The 16,421-nt window shown below is 36.4% G+C and overlaps 1 protein-coding gene across 18 annotated transcripts in view; it reads right to left on the bottom strand.

Annotated features, from left to right (window-relative positions):
• Positions 1 to 16,421, bottom strand: part of nrxn3b (neurexin 3b) — a 163,910-nt gene that overhangs the window by 110,355 nt on the left and 37,134 nt on the right. For 12 of the 18 annotated variants that reach the window (XR_014116957.1, XR_014116972.1, XR_014116974.1 and 9 more), the window contains exons 5-7: positions 8,289 to 8,590; positions 6,534 to 6,557; positions 5,005 to 5,166 (exon numbers count right to left, since the gene is read on the bottom strand). Coding sequence is in view for 15 of the 18 variants with exons in the window: in XM_035529387.2 (XP_035385280.1) it covers positions 5,005 to 5,166; positions 6,534 to 6,557; positions 8,289 to 8,590 (488 nt within the window). In the remaining 3 variants the exon portion in view is untranslated. The remainder of the gene's footprint in view (positions 1 to 5,004; positions 5,167 to 6,533; positions 6,558 to 8,288; positions 8,591 to 16,421) is intronic. The other 6 variants (XM_035529389.2, XM_081696569.1, XM_081696565.1 and 3 more) reach the window with 1 other exon arrangement.

The following is a 16,421-nucleotide window of genomic DNA, read 5'->3' as shown; positions in this document are numbered from 1 at the left end:
AAAGGAAATTATGTGATGAAAGGGAGATTGACCCAGTACATGCAATGTTGATAACATTTTTTACTGCTATCCTACGAGCCATCACCGAGACAACCCAACCCCTAACTCCCAAGAGAACTGTTTATAATCAAAGCAAAAAGATTTAATGACTCTATAAGGGCCCGTCTTGAGCCTCTGTGCTGAGGCAAAGTATTGATCTGAAGCTGAGGAAGAAGGGCAGGACCTAATCTCTCTTAGATCGGTGTCTTAGGCCTTTTATCTAGACCACAGCTGGCCACTGCATTAGGCTTGGTATTAATGACAGAGAGAGAAATAATTCAGCAAGAGAAACAAGGTGGGAAGGCCTGCTGCACATGGAGATGAAAGAATGATAAAGTGGAGATAATGGTTAAAGATAAAGGTGGTGCTATGTAGCGGAGAGGTTCAGTCATGAAAATGAAGACTCAATGATTACTACTATATGTCGGTGAATACACTCTAAGACACAACAATAGAGAGACTTGGTGAATACACTCTAAGACACAACAATAGATAGACTAAATAATAACATACTAGACTACCAGCCTGCATTTTAGTAGATATGAATGAAACTAATTGCATATAAATAGTATTAGATTGCTGGTGCACACTTATAACAATAATGCCATTACAGAATATCTACAACATATGATTAAGTGAATAAAATAAAAACGCTAATTAGCACAAGTGCAGCATGTTAGTAAGCATGAAACAAATGCAGTAAATCCTGTGTGCATGTATGTGTTTAATCTGCAGAGAGAAACACTGTGCTTTCCTTGGTTATCTGCATGTGCAGGTTGGATTTTTAAAAGGCTGTGCTCATATCACTTCCTAGAACAAATCCAGGTGCATCTGCAAGTGAAGACCTACTGAATAAACATCCCTAATAAACACGTGCAGAAACATAACTGGAATACACACACCAGGTGTTAACAAAACAGTTGCCTGGGTGCCAACTAACTACTTTCCAGCCCTGAAAATGAAACAAACAAACAAAAAACCCAAACAAAGAAAAAGACAGGAACGCAATTTAATTACTGACACTTTTTTCAGAGCCTAACTGCACTGTTCAGTTTTGCCTCATATGCACTGCTCAAATTTAGAAATTTGAAACGTTAGCTTTTAATAAAATATTTTTTCATAAATTCTACTTTTACATTTCCAAATTGTGTGCAATATAATTAAAATATCCTTTGTGTATTCATGCTACTTTTTTCTATGTTGACAGGGCAAAATGGATAACCTCTAGAGGGGCTAGCTATTTAATTCTATTTGCTAGTATTACATGTTTTTAGACTAATGGTAATGTTAACAGCTCAAGCTAGCATAGTGTTATATATTATATTCATGTTATACACAGTTAATGAAAACTTTACTGTGACATTGGTTCAGAAAATTGCAACACCCAATCACACCACTAAGGGGAGAGCTGTGGTTTGTGAAGAATGCAATTTTGCTTCTATATGCAATAGAATAGCTTTCAAACCTGGCTAAAACCTGGCTAAACAAAGAGTGCACCTGGACAACCAGATTTGGAATGTTGGTTTCCCAGTAGACAAACATGTAAATTTAGGATTTGTACATTTGTGCACACATATATAACCCACATAGACACAGACAGACACACCCACACACACACACACACACACACACACACACACACACACACACACACACACACACACACACACACACACACACACACACACACACACACACACACACACATATATATATAACTTTGAGCTATTCATTTCAAGGAATGGCTCCATGGCTCAAATCCCAGTTTCCTCTTCATTTTTTTTCGCATTTCCTTTTCTTTCTTTATTTTTCTTTAATATGAAGCAGCTAGAATATTTAAAATCTAATTTGAAACCCAATTATTCATTAGTGATAGTACAGGAGTTTTTGTTATTGAGTTTATTTCACATCACTCCTACTACACATAAAAAATAATGGATGCAGAGGTTTTATGCATTTTGAGAGAAGCTATTGTCCCTCAGTTAGTGTGGCATTCCAGTCTGGATGTAAAATTTGCTAAAGTGAAATAGACCTTCTTAAAAGAAAATTGACTCATTATGAAGATTCAGAAAGTTCAGAACAAATAAAGATCAGTTGACTCTTCCTGTCACTAGAAATATATGGAGATCATATCAAAACAAAGCCTTAGGTACAGGTGATCAAATTAGAGGTTGTATTAGCAATCCTTATAGTGGCTGGGTGATTAAAAAAACAAACAAACAAAAAAAAAGATTATTTCTCTCTGATTTTCTTAACAGGCTACATGTAGCTGTTTTGTTTTTTAAAGTTTAAACACATTAAAATTGTTTAACTGATGTCACATAATGAGTAATGTGAATCTTTAAAGTTTGTACCACACAACCTCTTTTTACTCTTTTTACTTTACTGAAACGTGTTGTCAGTTCAGAGCCCTGAATAAAGGCAGTTAAAATGTGGTACTTATGTAAACAGTATACTTGTTTGTTTCATCATTGTTTTAATTATTGTCATGTGTCTGGGTTTTTGAAAGTGCTATACAGATTAAATGCATAATTATATTATTATTATTGTTGATGTTGTTGTTGTTACTATAAGATTCCTCACTGCTGCAGTCTATTCTTTCCATGCTCCTTCTACACTTACATGTCCTCAAACATGTCCTACACATCCCCTGAATACTACCCCCTTCGCCAGTGCCCACCAATCCTGGGCAGTGCCCTTAAACACCAGTGTGTTCTGTCTGCATAGTGTCCTACATTTCTCTGAGGACTTATGCCTCTCCTGTTTCCTAGTTCACTATTTCCCAGTCACCAGTCATTGTTTTGGTTCATTTTTTCCCGTACTTGTGGTTGTCAACATTTGACCAACAAATACCACTATTTTCTGGATATTCATTTGGCATTAAAATTGTAATTATAAACCTGACTGCATCTTTCAACAAAACTACTAATAAACAAGCTGGCTACATTTCAACACTTAAGTGTCATCTGAAACATGCAAGCCATCAGTGTGACATCAAGCACTGAGACACAAGCTGTCCATTGAAAGTATCTGCCGTGTGCAGGTGCCCTGCATGTCAACAATCAGGAGTGATAACTCACTGCTGTCACACGTTCACACAAGCACCTCATTGCCAAGACAAGAGCTGGAGAGCACGAGGAATAAGCAAAAAAAATAAAGGATAAAAGTAGGTATTGATAAAGAACAGGGTACATTCACTCCTTTACTTTAAGAAATGTTTTGGCATTTGTGAGAGGTAAGTGTGATCAGGATTATCATGACTCCAGAAGAAAAGAGAAAACCTCTGTAAGGTGGGGAAAGTTCTGCTACTGACTTCAGTGTGTAAATATAACAGTGCAGAGTGTCTTTATGTCTACTATGCTAACACTGCAAGCAGAGTGAAGGAGCTTACTCATTTAGCAGCATTATCAAAACTAGAGGTCTATAGCTACCGATTGCCATTATGAGAAATGAAACTAAGGATAAGGACACTTTGATACATTCACCTCCCTTTAACCAAAATGCAGGGAACTTGTTCTGTTTATCAGGGCTGCGATAGATCATTTGGGCTGGGCGAGCCCTTCATCATTGTTGACTTTGGCTGTGTGCTTGGCAAGGACCTGGAGCATCAGCAGCTAGGCTCTTGATTTTTAATAACCAGGAAAGACATGGAGAGTAATATCAAGGTGTTGTCCTCTATCAAGAGATAAAACGAGGTGTTATCAAGAGATAAAACAGCTGAGACAAGGTGATTTCCATTGTGACGGTTATTACATGTGTCTGGGAGTGCATGGTCTATATGTATTCGATATCTAGATGGTGTGGAATCTTTATAAGACAGTTTCCCAAGGTAGCCTACATCCACAGCAGGTAAACCACTAGGAAGAGACATAGCTCTATGACTGACTGTCAGATTAAAAATAGAGTATATCTCCTTCTACTCAAATAATGACCTTAAAGTTATACCAGAGAAGGTTGTACTGATACAATACAGAAAAATGTGTATTTTCAGCAGCATTGTAGTATTTTTAACAGCATTATTTCACTCTAGTTCCTGTGTTCCAACTAAGTTGACTAAAAAGCATTTAAAATTGTTCCTAAATTAGCAATTTACGTATCATTTGGTATGACAATGGAAGTTATGGGATCAACAAAAATAGCCAAAACAATGTACAGTCTGTACAAACTGAAAGTCAATTGAGAGCACGGATTGATCTTTCTATGATCTTGTGCACACAAGGAAGCAAGGCAGCAAACCATATATTTGGCTTTTATTTATTTAAAATAATTTTACTATTAAAAAAAAATCATTATGCTCCAGAATTAAATAAATAATTCATGTTTTCAGTTCTTTTTGTGTTTGCTCAAAACCAATTGTTCATTTTTTCTCTTTTTTTAAAAACTGGGCCTTATTATTAAAAGACAAAAATGTTTTTTGTGAAAACAGTTTGGCAATGCATATTATTGTTTTTTATTCTAGAAAGCTACATAACAAAATCCCTATGCAATATAACATGATGAGTAAGCACATTCCCCAAAAAAAAAATTATTTAAAAGTATATTGACAGAGCAGCATTAAAAAATAAAATTTGGGGGGAAATAGATCATTCCTAGTACTAAGCTTAACTCTGTGAGGATATGCAAATGCAGTGTGAAATTCTCTCATATCTATTAGTGTGACTGCATGAGCATCTACAACCAACATTCATGAGAATGTGGAAACATTATATCTGAAGCCAAACACACTTCCAACAGACATTATGGCAATCTGATTATGGTCATATATTGGGTTATTTGTGGAATTATCCTGCTTCTAGAGAGCTACTCAAGATAAATTAGGATGCAGACATTAGCCCTGCACAATAACCAACACCACACTCACTAATGATGAATTTTTTTGCCTTGTTCTGTGGCTTGTGTGAAATTAAATCACCAAATATAGACTGAACATATTGTTTGTTTTATATTAATATTCAAAAGCCTCACCTCCTTCAAGCAGCCCATGAAGTTGTTGCTGACTGGTGATCCAGGCAGGTCAGCAGTACTTGGACTCCCTCCAACGTAGAAGAAGTCATCGGAGCCCAGCATAGTATAGTCGTCCTGGGTGTATCCAGTAGTGGTCAGTATACCATCCACTGAGATGGTCACCTGGGTGATAATGGAAAATAATATAGAAAACCAAATAATCAGCAACTTTGAACCTAGAATTCCAGATACTAAAGCGATTTTCTCTCATACTTTTCATTTGTTCCATTTGTATCATTCTCTGACTTGTTTTGAAATAAACTGATGTGAATATCTGAGACAGCTGAATTTGAATAAGGCAGTGTTTTGGTATTGGCTTTTCAGGACTGCTCAGCATAGGTTCACAGGACAGGTAAAGAAAATTTTGCAAAGGCATATTTTCTTTATCTTTGATGAGGGGTAAGAAAATGAATTATTATCAGTTTTGGAGAATTACACGGTTAGTAAATGTTAAAACCAAGGACAAATTGGTTGTACTTGTTTTTAGTTTTCAGGATTTAATATGTACTATCAAACACACACACACACACACACACACATACACACACACACACACACACACACACGCGCACACATATGCTTGCACGCACCCAAACACTGGACCCTCTCACACAAGCTCCCACTCACATGCATTACAAAAGAGGCTTTATTCATCATAAAACCAAATATATTATATTCTCGGCCATCCATAATCAAATCAAACTGAATTGACCTGAGAGGAGATGGATAATGGGCAAGAGATGGCAGTATGGAAGCTAAGACACAAAAGGCATGCAGCATCCATGCAGCAGTGAATCACAGCTGCATTGAGGGAGGAACAGAGCACACACACCCACATTCACACACCCAGCATGCAAAGGACACACAAAGGAGGAGGAGAGTGGAGGCCAAATGTGTTAAATGTTAGGAGTGATGACTATGATTTGATTTTGCATAGAGATGATGAAGGTAGTTGTGTGTGGGCATGTCATGCGCAGTGTAGTTAAATTGACTGCCAAAACTCCCGGATTTTGAGACATCTGGGTTTCTTTTTGGGAGATAGCTCCTGGAAGGCAGAATATTTTATCGTTGATTTTTTGCAAAGCCTCTGCCAGATACTGCTGTGGAGGCTTGGTGTTGGAGAAAGAAACTAGCCCCTGTAAGTGTACTGGTGTGGGTGCAGTTTCAGAATAAGTTAATATAAATTTATACTAAAAATGTGTAAGCCAACTAGACAGGGGAAAAGAGGTAGAAAGTCAATGTATGGAATAAGAAGGGGAGTCAAAAAGTGAAAAGTTCTGGTAATACAAACCCATTTCCTCATTTGTTTGAAAAGAAGTGTCTAGAATGAAACTTAAAGAACGAAAGAAAGAAAGAAAGAAAGAAAGAAAGAAAGAAAGAAAGAAAGAAAGAAAGAAAGAAAGAAAGAAAGAAAAAGAGAGAGGGACACACAGCAAACCCCCAAAAAAGGACAATAAAATGATATCTACCAGACAATGTAGTTTGTTTACCATAGCGTGTCCAATGCCTGAGTGCTTGAAGGAAAAGGGGGAGAAAGGAAATCAAAACAATAGTGAACAGAATGCTGTCAATAAATGGAAGAAATTAAAAGTAATAATGATGAAAAATTAGGTTGTTAGTACATTAGTTTGGTTAGAAATTTGTTAGTAATAAGAATGATTCCATGAATGATTAGTTAGTCTAAACAGGCATGTTTTCCTACAGCAGGACAGAGAGAGAAAAACAGTAAGATGATGAGAGGAGAAAGACAGACAAGAAGTTCTTTAGTCCTTCAGCTCACATCTTGTGGGGGTTCTGCTTTTACCCACCTGAACAAAGTAGTCAAATTAAAAAGGAGCACTTACTTGTAAACTTCGCATCACCTTTCAATTCCATAAAAAAAAAAAAAAAAATTCTCACCTGTTAAAGGTTAAAGGTCAGCCAAACATAAAAAAGTGTAGTCACACTTACTCTATTTCTTTGAATCTCTATACGCTAGCCAGCAGCAACCCGCTGCAATTGGGACCTGTTTGGTATGCATATATTTATGCATGTTTATACATCTTAAAAATGCTTTAACTCTTACACCAAAGTATATAGACAAAATTGTGATGAAGATATACTTGTGGCGATACAGCTATATTTGGGCTAAAAGACCAAAAACCCATTTGTCCCTGGAGATGATGCAAGAAAATCTCTATAGAGAACAATCAGCTGCTGACTAAAGTCACACAACTGCTGACAGGCAGTCAAGACTATAAAAGTCAAGACTAAAAAAAGAAAAGAAACAATAGTTGGCTCTGTGACAGGACATGTAAGAAGAATATTATTTGAGATAGAAACAATGTCCTACAGACAAAATGCTATGGAATCGTGTAAAATCAGGTTGTGTATGGACCTGGGCTGAGTTTCGCAAAAACTGCAGCACTCAAAGTAGTGCTATGGCTGGTAGCTAAGAAGAATTGATTGAATCCAAAACAAAAATTGGAAACTAAGATTATTAGGGGAAATTACTATTTACTGTATTTTTTCTTTTCTTATTATCCCAAATATATTTATAGCAATAAATGCAGAAAATTCATCAGATTGAGGACATTTTGAAGCATCTACTATAAGAACCAGTTCTATTAATTCTATTGATTCCAGATATTTTTAAAATCAAACTAAATTATTTAGATAGAGAGTTGCAACTGAAACAGCTATTTTTGTAAAGGTATGGTTATTATTAGTTGTTGCTCAAAATTGTAATACAATTACTGCCCATGCACACTACTCAAGTTTAATCATTCCCATGGGTTTGATTTTGACAAGAAAACGGTTCCCATATAGTACGCCTTCCATCAATCCCCTCCATCCTCGCCTTCCATCAATCCCCTTTAATGGGACAGTAGGTTCACTGTGGTATTAAAGAGACATTTGTTTTTTTAATTTTGGAGTAAAGCATTTTTTCTGTTCCTGCTTTATAATTAGTTGTTCAGTTGCTCAGGAACGTTATACTATTTCCCAAAGTAGTGGTTTTTTGTGGAAAAAAAAGCCTATGGAAATAATATAATTAGACACAACACCTACATCTCAGATACAACATTTACATTTGAGATACAAAAAATAATCTTAGAGTTTGTTTATTTATTTATTTTTCTTAACTTGCCACACCTAAGTATAACAGGACTAGGTGTTTTTCATGGCATTAAAAACCAGTGTATTTCACAATCTATAATTTTACTTATTTATTTGTCTAGACATTTGAAGTGACATCACATTATTACCTGTCTCAGATTGCGTGTTACTTTGATGTCATGCCAGGTATTATCATTGAACTTTCCGTTGACAGGTTCGACGATTGCCTCGAAGGCTCCTGAGCCCAGGTTAATCACCAGCGAAACAGCACCATCCTTTAGAGCTAAGTTGACATAGTCAGCTGATTTTCCTGTGTGCAAGATGAGTCCGTTGCGTTGCCAAGTCTTGAAGGAAAGAGTTATCTCATCACTGCTGCTCTGAATAGGGTTCTGGGACAGGTCGTAGCAGAAGTATTCTGAGCCTCGAAATGTTGCTACATTGTCCTCTCGTGCTGTAAGAGAAAAGTCAGATTGTCAGTCAGCTTGTCAAACATATTAGTGCAATGCTGTAAATGCATATAACTTGGACTAAAAATCAACAAAACCAATGTCTAGAATAGTCTCAGATCTAGGTTGATTTATAAAATCAAACTAATTTGAAGGAAGCTAATTTAAAATAATGCAATATATGTTGAAACCATTTGTTTGACCAAGTCAGTTCCTAGCTTGATTACACACAAATTGATAAAAGATCAGGCAGAGTGTGAAAGCAAACTCTGAATTGACCTGGAGGACACCCCCCACATTTTAAGTCAGCTTTTCAAAAGACAAGCACTTGTGCAAATGTCTTGTGGGGATGCAGGAAGACTTCAGCACCCTTGCATGTGTTCTTTGCCAGGGAGCTCTTATTCTGTAGCTGGGCATTTGAAAAATAGCTAAGATGTTTGGAAATTGCACCATGCAGCAAAGCAAAATATCTTTATATTTTCATACATGTTCCTGTTCTCCTAGTATAACTGCTAGCTTTCTCCTCAAATAACAGCTCACAAAGGGAGAGATCAGAATGTGCTGTAAGCCCCCTCAGAGAAAACTGTAGGCAGACAAAGAAAGAAGGAAACAGTGCAAAGCAAAAAAAAAAAAAAGCATGAGAAAGAAAAGGGAACAATAGTGCTACAAGAGGAAGTGAGCAAAAAATGTAAACGAAGAAAATAAAGAGAGGAGTTAGTAGGAGAAAAGTAGATTGTCAACTAAACAGGAAAAAGAGTGAGGAATGATACAAAAAGCTTTTTTAAAATAGAGATAGCTTTTTATAGAAAGATAAGGCAGAATATTTCTCTGATGGAGCCATGCTGTTTTGTTTGAGCAGCAGAGAAGCAGAGAGGTATGGTTTAGAACAATTCATCTTAGTGAGTAATTTCACACTTGGCAACACACATTCAGCACAGTGCAGCATGGCCATTCTCTGGGTGAAAATAGAAAAGATTTGCATCTCACATTTCATCTGATACATTTATGATGGATCTCCTACATTTTCAAACACTGTCAAATTAACATCATATTCTGAATAAGAGAATATGGGCACACTCTCACCCATACAAGCCCTAGTGCTTGACCTCTCATGCATTAATATGGGTGCATTTTAAAATCTTAACTTGTTCACTTACTTTCATGATTAGCATTATTACTACTTTCTTAAAATGTGTATATTTAAGTGAAAAAGAGGGGAAAAGATGGTTGTGATCAAAGATCAGCTGTGAATAATATCTAGAATAAATCCAAGGCCAGCATGCTAAATTTTGACTGATTACCAGAGGGGTGAACATTCTGATGTCTTTGCTCTTCCTCTGACCTCTGATTGTAATCTTTGAGGTGTTTTAAAATTCCCTTACTAGTTAATCAGAATAGTGGCTTGACTTACACTGTAGCCAGGGCTTAAGAGTAATAGCATTCTTGACACGGACCTATTTATTCTCACACGAGGATATGTATTTTATGTATACTACAATGTATTTGGCAAATGTCGTATATATAAATGTAAATGACAGCATGGAGTAACTATGAGTATAAGAAGGCAAAAAAAGGTTTTATTTGGTATCAGGCTATGATATCTGCTTATCATTGCTATGCCCTTCAAAGGGTTGTTTCCATGCCTTAGAAAAGAGCTGTAAATAACAGCCTAATAATAGACAATTAATTTATTCATGGAAATGCAGAGGCAGGACTTAGAGAAGAACACAGGTCAAGCTTCCCACCAAGAAAGGACCCAAGCAGTTCTACAGTTAGCTGCCGAAGTTGTACTAACGTGCTAACATGTAAAGTTTCTGCCATGGTTTTATATCATCAGCTTCTAAATGACATAATTTAGGGGACAATTAGACTACAACACTCAATCTAAGCAAAACGATAAAAACAGCTACATGTTACTTTATCTTAAACAGAATAATAATTCCCAACTACCACTATTAGCTTTTATCTCCTCTGTCACCTGCTTGGTTAGAGTGGGGTGGGCCACCAGTGAGTGGGGTGGGCCACCAGCTTTCCAATTGGCTGGGTGTTAAGCAGTGATTTGTGGAGCAATTGATGAATTGATGAGTGTGGCCTAGGTGTCTAATCCTATCAAGCAAGGCAGTGGGGCAGAGAGCAGGGTACCACAGCTCAGCACCAGACTGATTCTACAATGATTATTAATGCAGGGCCATTAATGTCTACCACCTTTTAGGGACTGATGAGATCCACAACACTTCTCACTTTGTTTTGTACTTAATCGTGTAAATTCTTATATACTGTGCGGGAAGGGTATCTAACTGAATGTGTGTAATGCAATTTTTGAACACAATGTGAACCCTGAGCAAATTTACCTTTGTTCTAGAAAATATTATTCAAGGTCAAACTAAAATGCTGTAACACTGTTTTTAGAATGAGCAAAAACCAGCAAGAACGAAGTCTCAAAACTGCAGGCCGAGCTCTAGCCTTGGCAGCAACATGGACCTCCGTGGAGACAGGTGGTCCCAGCAGCTAATCACTCATCCAGAGCACAGTGACACCTTGTTGACCATTATCTCCTCTGTCAGAAATATGGTGGAGCCTTAAACATGAGCCTCCGATGCCACAACAGCTCCCCTTACTCCTCTCTGTGTTCCCCATGGCAAACAGAAGAACAGCAGTAACATTTTTCTTTATTCCCATCCTAACTAGATGAAACTGTAAAACATATGACAGAGCATGAAAGCGCTTTTAACTTTAAATGGCTGTTATTTCTGTGTTTAATGGCAAATTCATGTGATATAATTTTAAGATACTTAACCACTACACTTACACATTTATATATTTATTTATATATCCATTAGAGCAGTATTTTGTAATGATGCAGCATGCTAAATGTTACAGACCTTTTTAACATTATGGAAAAAAGAACCTACGTTTATTTGGTTTTAAGAGTTGCCATGCAATCATGTAAACTGTATAGATGAATAGCAGATGTAAACAATACAATGTAAAGTTGGCAGACTCATTTTAAAGTAGGTCTGCTTCACTTTTATCACTTTTTTTCTCTTAATTCCTATTCTTTGTCTTCTTATATTTCATGAAAAGAAGAACAAAGAATTACTGAAAAAAAAAAAAAAAATATATATATATATATATATATATATATATATATATATATATATATATATATATATATATATATATATATATGTGTGAAAAGGGGAAAAAAAAAAAAAAACAAAACATTCACTACAACATTTTAGAAGACATATGAGAGTGGATTTGAATCCAGCTGGGACGAATTGTTACCCATAGCTAAAATATTGTGAGTCCGCAGCAGCTATGATGTCAGTGCTGTTCTCTTGTGCACGATAAGGGTTCAAGGAAGGAAAGGGCTGAGGAGAACTGTGTGTGTGTGTGAGAGAGAGAGAGACACAGAGAGAGAGAGAGAGAGAGAGAGAGAGAGAGAGACAGAGAGCGAGAGCGAGAGAGAGAGAGAGAGAGAGAGAGAGACAGAGAGCGAGAGCGAGAGCGAGAGAGAGAGAGAGAGAGAGAGAGAGAGAGAGAGAGAGAGAGAGAGAGAGAGAGAGAGAGAGATGTTTTTCGAGTAGCAGTTTTTCAAACATGCCCTGTCCTTCACATTGCAAATGGCTGAAGATTCTTTGCAGTCCTCAGTGTCTATACACACGTGACATGACTTTTGGGCCACCATGCTCTGTGACCTCCAAGGGTAAAACAGTAACTAAAATCTTTCTCCCTCTCACTCCCTCCTCCATATACACTTTCTTCAAAAGAGCTCAGTAACCTCCAGGCTCTACAGGACTGCAGTGTGAAGGAAGAAGAACTTTGCTTTGTGCAACCTGGTTCATGCTACAGCCAAGCTTTCTAAAATTAGTGGAGAGTTAGAGAGTATGCATACCTCTACATGCCTTTGGGCATGTGCATCTGACAGGTTTGAACAAATGTTTTCTCTCTAGAACAATATTCTCTAATGTTGATGCTACCCTTTCTCTGTGATCTCAGTCAGTAAATTACATTATGCAAACACTATAATGTTTGCCAACCTTACCAGTACACCGCTTCTTTCATTTTCATAATGCATTGTCTAAGATGCACTTTCAGACAACACAAAACAATAGAGTATGGATACGGGTAATACCACAGTACTGGAAACATTGAGAGTAACTGAGTGAAACAAATTATATGATAGCAGTTGTTTGAATCAAGTGTGGTACTTCAGGAAAAGTTAAAAGTAATGTACATCATTCTGAGGTAACTGGTCCCTTTTCAGTAGTCAATTTTTGCTGTGAATAAAAATAGTACAAACTGAGCAGAATGTATTTCAAAGAAATAATAGTGATATCAAGAATAGCATAGAATCACTGCCACAATAAATGACATTATTTGGTATTTTCCATCCACTGGTTTAATGCTACAGTTACGGAAAGGGCCAACTGACTTGCTCACTTACAGAACTAACACTCATCAGGCACACACCCACCCATTTAATGGAAAAGAAAGAGAGATAGCTGAAAAAGCAAAGACAGTAGACAGGACAGACAGACAATAACATGTAACAAACCAATAAACATATCAATGAAGTATCTTTTTTCCCATGTTTGTACAGTATAATTATGAAATATATAATTGTCAAATTCTATGTCTGTTAACATTTTCTTAAGGACAATGTGGAAAAGGATAGAGAAGTTAGCTCTCAATGTATTGTAAAAATTGAGGCTGGGTTCCCTCAAACAACTGGGTAATATTTTTTTAGATTTGTGGCTCTTTCCAGGAGGATCTTGGAGGAGATTACGCCAATTCTTTATTGAAATGTGAGTTCTGTCCTTCCATCTTAGCAGCATACCTTGCGGGCAATGGTGAGTTATATGTACAGTAAATTAGAATGAGGAATAAATGGAAATATTACTGGGAATAAAGTAATGCTACAGTTGGACAGAGAGGATGATGAGGCCAGAATCTCTGATAATGCAGTTTAGAAGTTGTAATATGTGTTCTGTGAAGGGTTTTATAATGCTATAATTAAGACTTTTTATTTTGATTTCCACCAAGCATTAAAGGTAGAACTTATTGTGTATTTACATAAAATGATTTCATTACAGCTCTGTCTATGAGGTGAATGTTGTTAATGTCTTGTGATACTTGCTTAATGTAAAGCAGTTAATGTGATAAGAAAAAAAAGTAATAAAAAATACAGCGTGTATGACTTTGGTCTATATTATATAAAATGATACGCAAGTATACTGTAACAAAAAAACAATTCTGAAAACACATCCATTTAATGTGCAAATATAGATAGTTTTGCACTGTAAAAATCTTTGTTAATCAGTGTCATTAGAGTCCCACTATAAATGATCTTTCATAAAATTTAAAAACACGACATTCTTGCACCACCCCACCCCACCCCCAGGATTTTTGCATAGCTCATAGTAAAGTACCCTCATATTTCAAGACACACAAAAAAATGGTGCTGGGGTGATGGTGGTGGTCACACATAAGACATTATTTATTGTTTGTGTAACACATAAGGCTACAAAAGAAAATACGTCAGGGAGTTGCAGAAATGCAGGAAAATCTGTGAGTGCACAAAGACTGTTGCATGGAGAGCTACAATATATTGGTATCTTTATACAGTTGGAACAAGCAGTTTGGTAATCGCATGCTGTGCTGTGCCAGGGTATGAGGTTCCTGCAATGAAATTGGAATTTCATATAAATGGTTGCACAATATTAGGTGGTACTCATGTAAATAATGAAATCACCTCAGTAGGTGGCCAGAGAATCACCTGTAACTGAACACATTTAAGCTAGGACCCTAAACAAAGTCAATACTGAGCACAATTATTTCATAATATAGTTATTTTTCCAGCAGGCACAATCCAAATGCACAGAAAGTACAAGGGGTCAAATAATTCCATTTATGATTTATTGAAATGTGAGTTTACATTAAGTTGTGCTTATTATGTTTTGGTTTAATCTGTTGCTTATGTAATCCTGGATTCCCTTTGGTCATCATAGGCTGTTAGTATTTCTGCATTCCTCCTTTATATATGCCATGTCCTTATGTTTCTTCTGTGTTCAAGTAAAAACCCGCCTTGTTACTGTCAACTATTAGTATCCTCCATGCTTTGTTTTACTTTCATTTATAGTCATGTATATAAAGCTTGTTTCCATTTTCCTGTTTGGTTTCCTTGTTTAGTTGATGTTATCTTGCACACCTCATCTGTTTTGTGTTTTCCATTTGTTATTAAACTCACTCATTTTCGTTCTGCATTTGCTTGTAAATGGGGACCCACTGATTTTAACACTGCTTTAAATATATTAGGAGCAAAAAGAGGGTTGCAAATGACACATAGTTTCCATGAACAACTCCAAGGAAATTGGGCTAAACTGATTTCAGTTTTACAGCAGCAAAGAAAAACCTCCATGTGTAAAGTGCAAATTGATTTAATGATGTAAAATAATTTCTGGTTTGACTCAGTTCCATTTACACAAAAAGATTGGGTTTTGCTTTTTAGAAGTAATCAAGTAATTAAAATTACTAACCCCTTTTTTTTCTTTTTCCTGCCACCACCCCGTCATCGGAGGACTTTATTATTTATTTATTTACAACTTCTTACTTTGTCCAACGATAAGGGGGTATAAAACATAGACAGTCATAAATATTGTGGGAGGAAACACAGACTTCACAATCCAGAAATCAATAATCCAATGTACAAAAACCAATACAACAGGCAAGAGGGCAAAATCCAGGACAACAGGCAGTAAGTAAAAAAAAACAGGAAGACGGTAAATGCAATAGAGAAAACAGCTTAGAATCAAATGGCTAGGCAAAGGAGATTTTGTAATGACTGAATTAATGTTATAGGCTTATATAGGGAAACACAAGGGAAAATGAGACACAGGTGGCACTAATAATCAGAGGACTTGGAACAAATGAGAACTTTTTTGCATCCTTACCAAAGATGTAACAGGTTTTTTGGCGATTATTAATCCTATATATAGTATCCTGTTTTTTCTATTGTTATATTGGTTAATGTTATGGCTACTTGGAGACATAAAGATGGTGTTGGATGGACAGGGTTATTTAAGACATGTATTTGATGACTTCTTGCAAAACTGGTTAATAGGTGTGTACTGCCACAGAGTATGAATGTAACTGTCAGTTTTGATTATAGTATGTACAAGTTGCTGAGCTTGTGAAGCCCATTTTAAACATATCTTATAATGTAGTGTAAAGTACACTATCTATTATTTTGTATTAAATGCATTGTAAGTTAGTACTGCTGATCATGTGACTATTATTTTGTAAATATTAGATAATAGTTTTTTGGTAGTAGAAATGTTTATAAATTCTGATATTGTTGTAGATAAATTTACCATATTTTAATTTATTTTTGAAGACATAATTGACCTTATTTGAGTATTGTAGGTGTTACGATCGACCCTCTATGGCATGGGTGGTTTCCATGACAATGCCTTCAGTTTTGTTATCGTCCTGGTTTTGTCCTTCCTTATTTTGTTTTCAGTTTTCTCCACCTCCCTTGTTTAGTTCTCCACAATTTAATGGGTTTACCTTTGTCTTGTTTTTGACTTATTACCAGGTTCCTCCAGTCATCTCCTTATGACAGTAGGAACTTGTGCTTTCTATTGTAGTGTCTGTTGCCCCCCCACCCCCCACCCCACCTCTTTGAGTCTTGGTTCCTCTCAAGGTTTCTTGCTCATACTCTATGCTCTAGGGAGGTTTTCCTTGCTACTGTCACCCTTGGCTTGCACATGGACTTGGATATTTTTAAAGCTGCTTTGTGATAACAACTGTTGTAAAAAGCGCTATATAAAT

Source organism: Electrophorus electricus, chromosome 2 (genome assembly GCF_041902795.1).
Source record: "Electrophorus electricus isolate QZ-2024a chromosome 2, ASM4190279v1, whole genome shotgun sequence".
NCBI classification, from domain to species: Eukaryota; Metazoa; Chordata; class Actinopteri; order Gymnotiformes; family Gymnotidae; genus Electrophorus; species Electrophorus electricus.
This window is presented reverse-complemented; position numbering and strand designations above follow the sequence as displayed.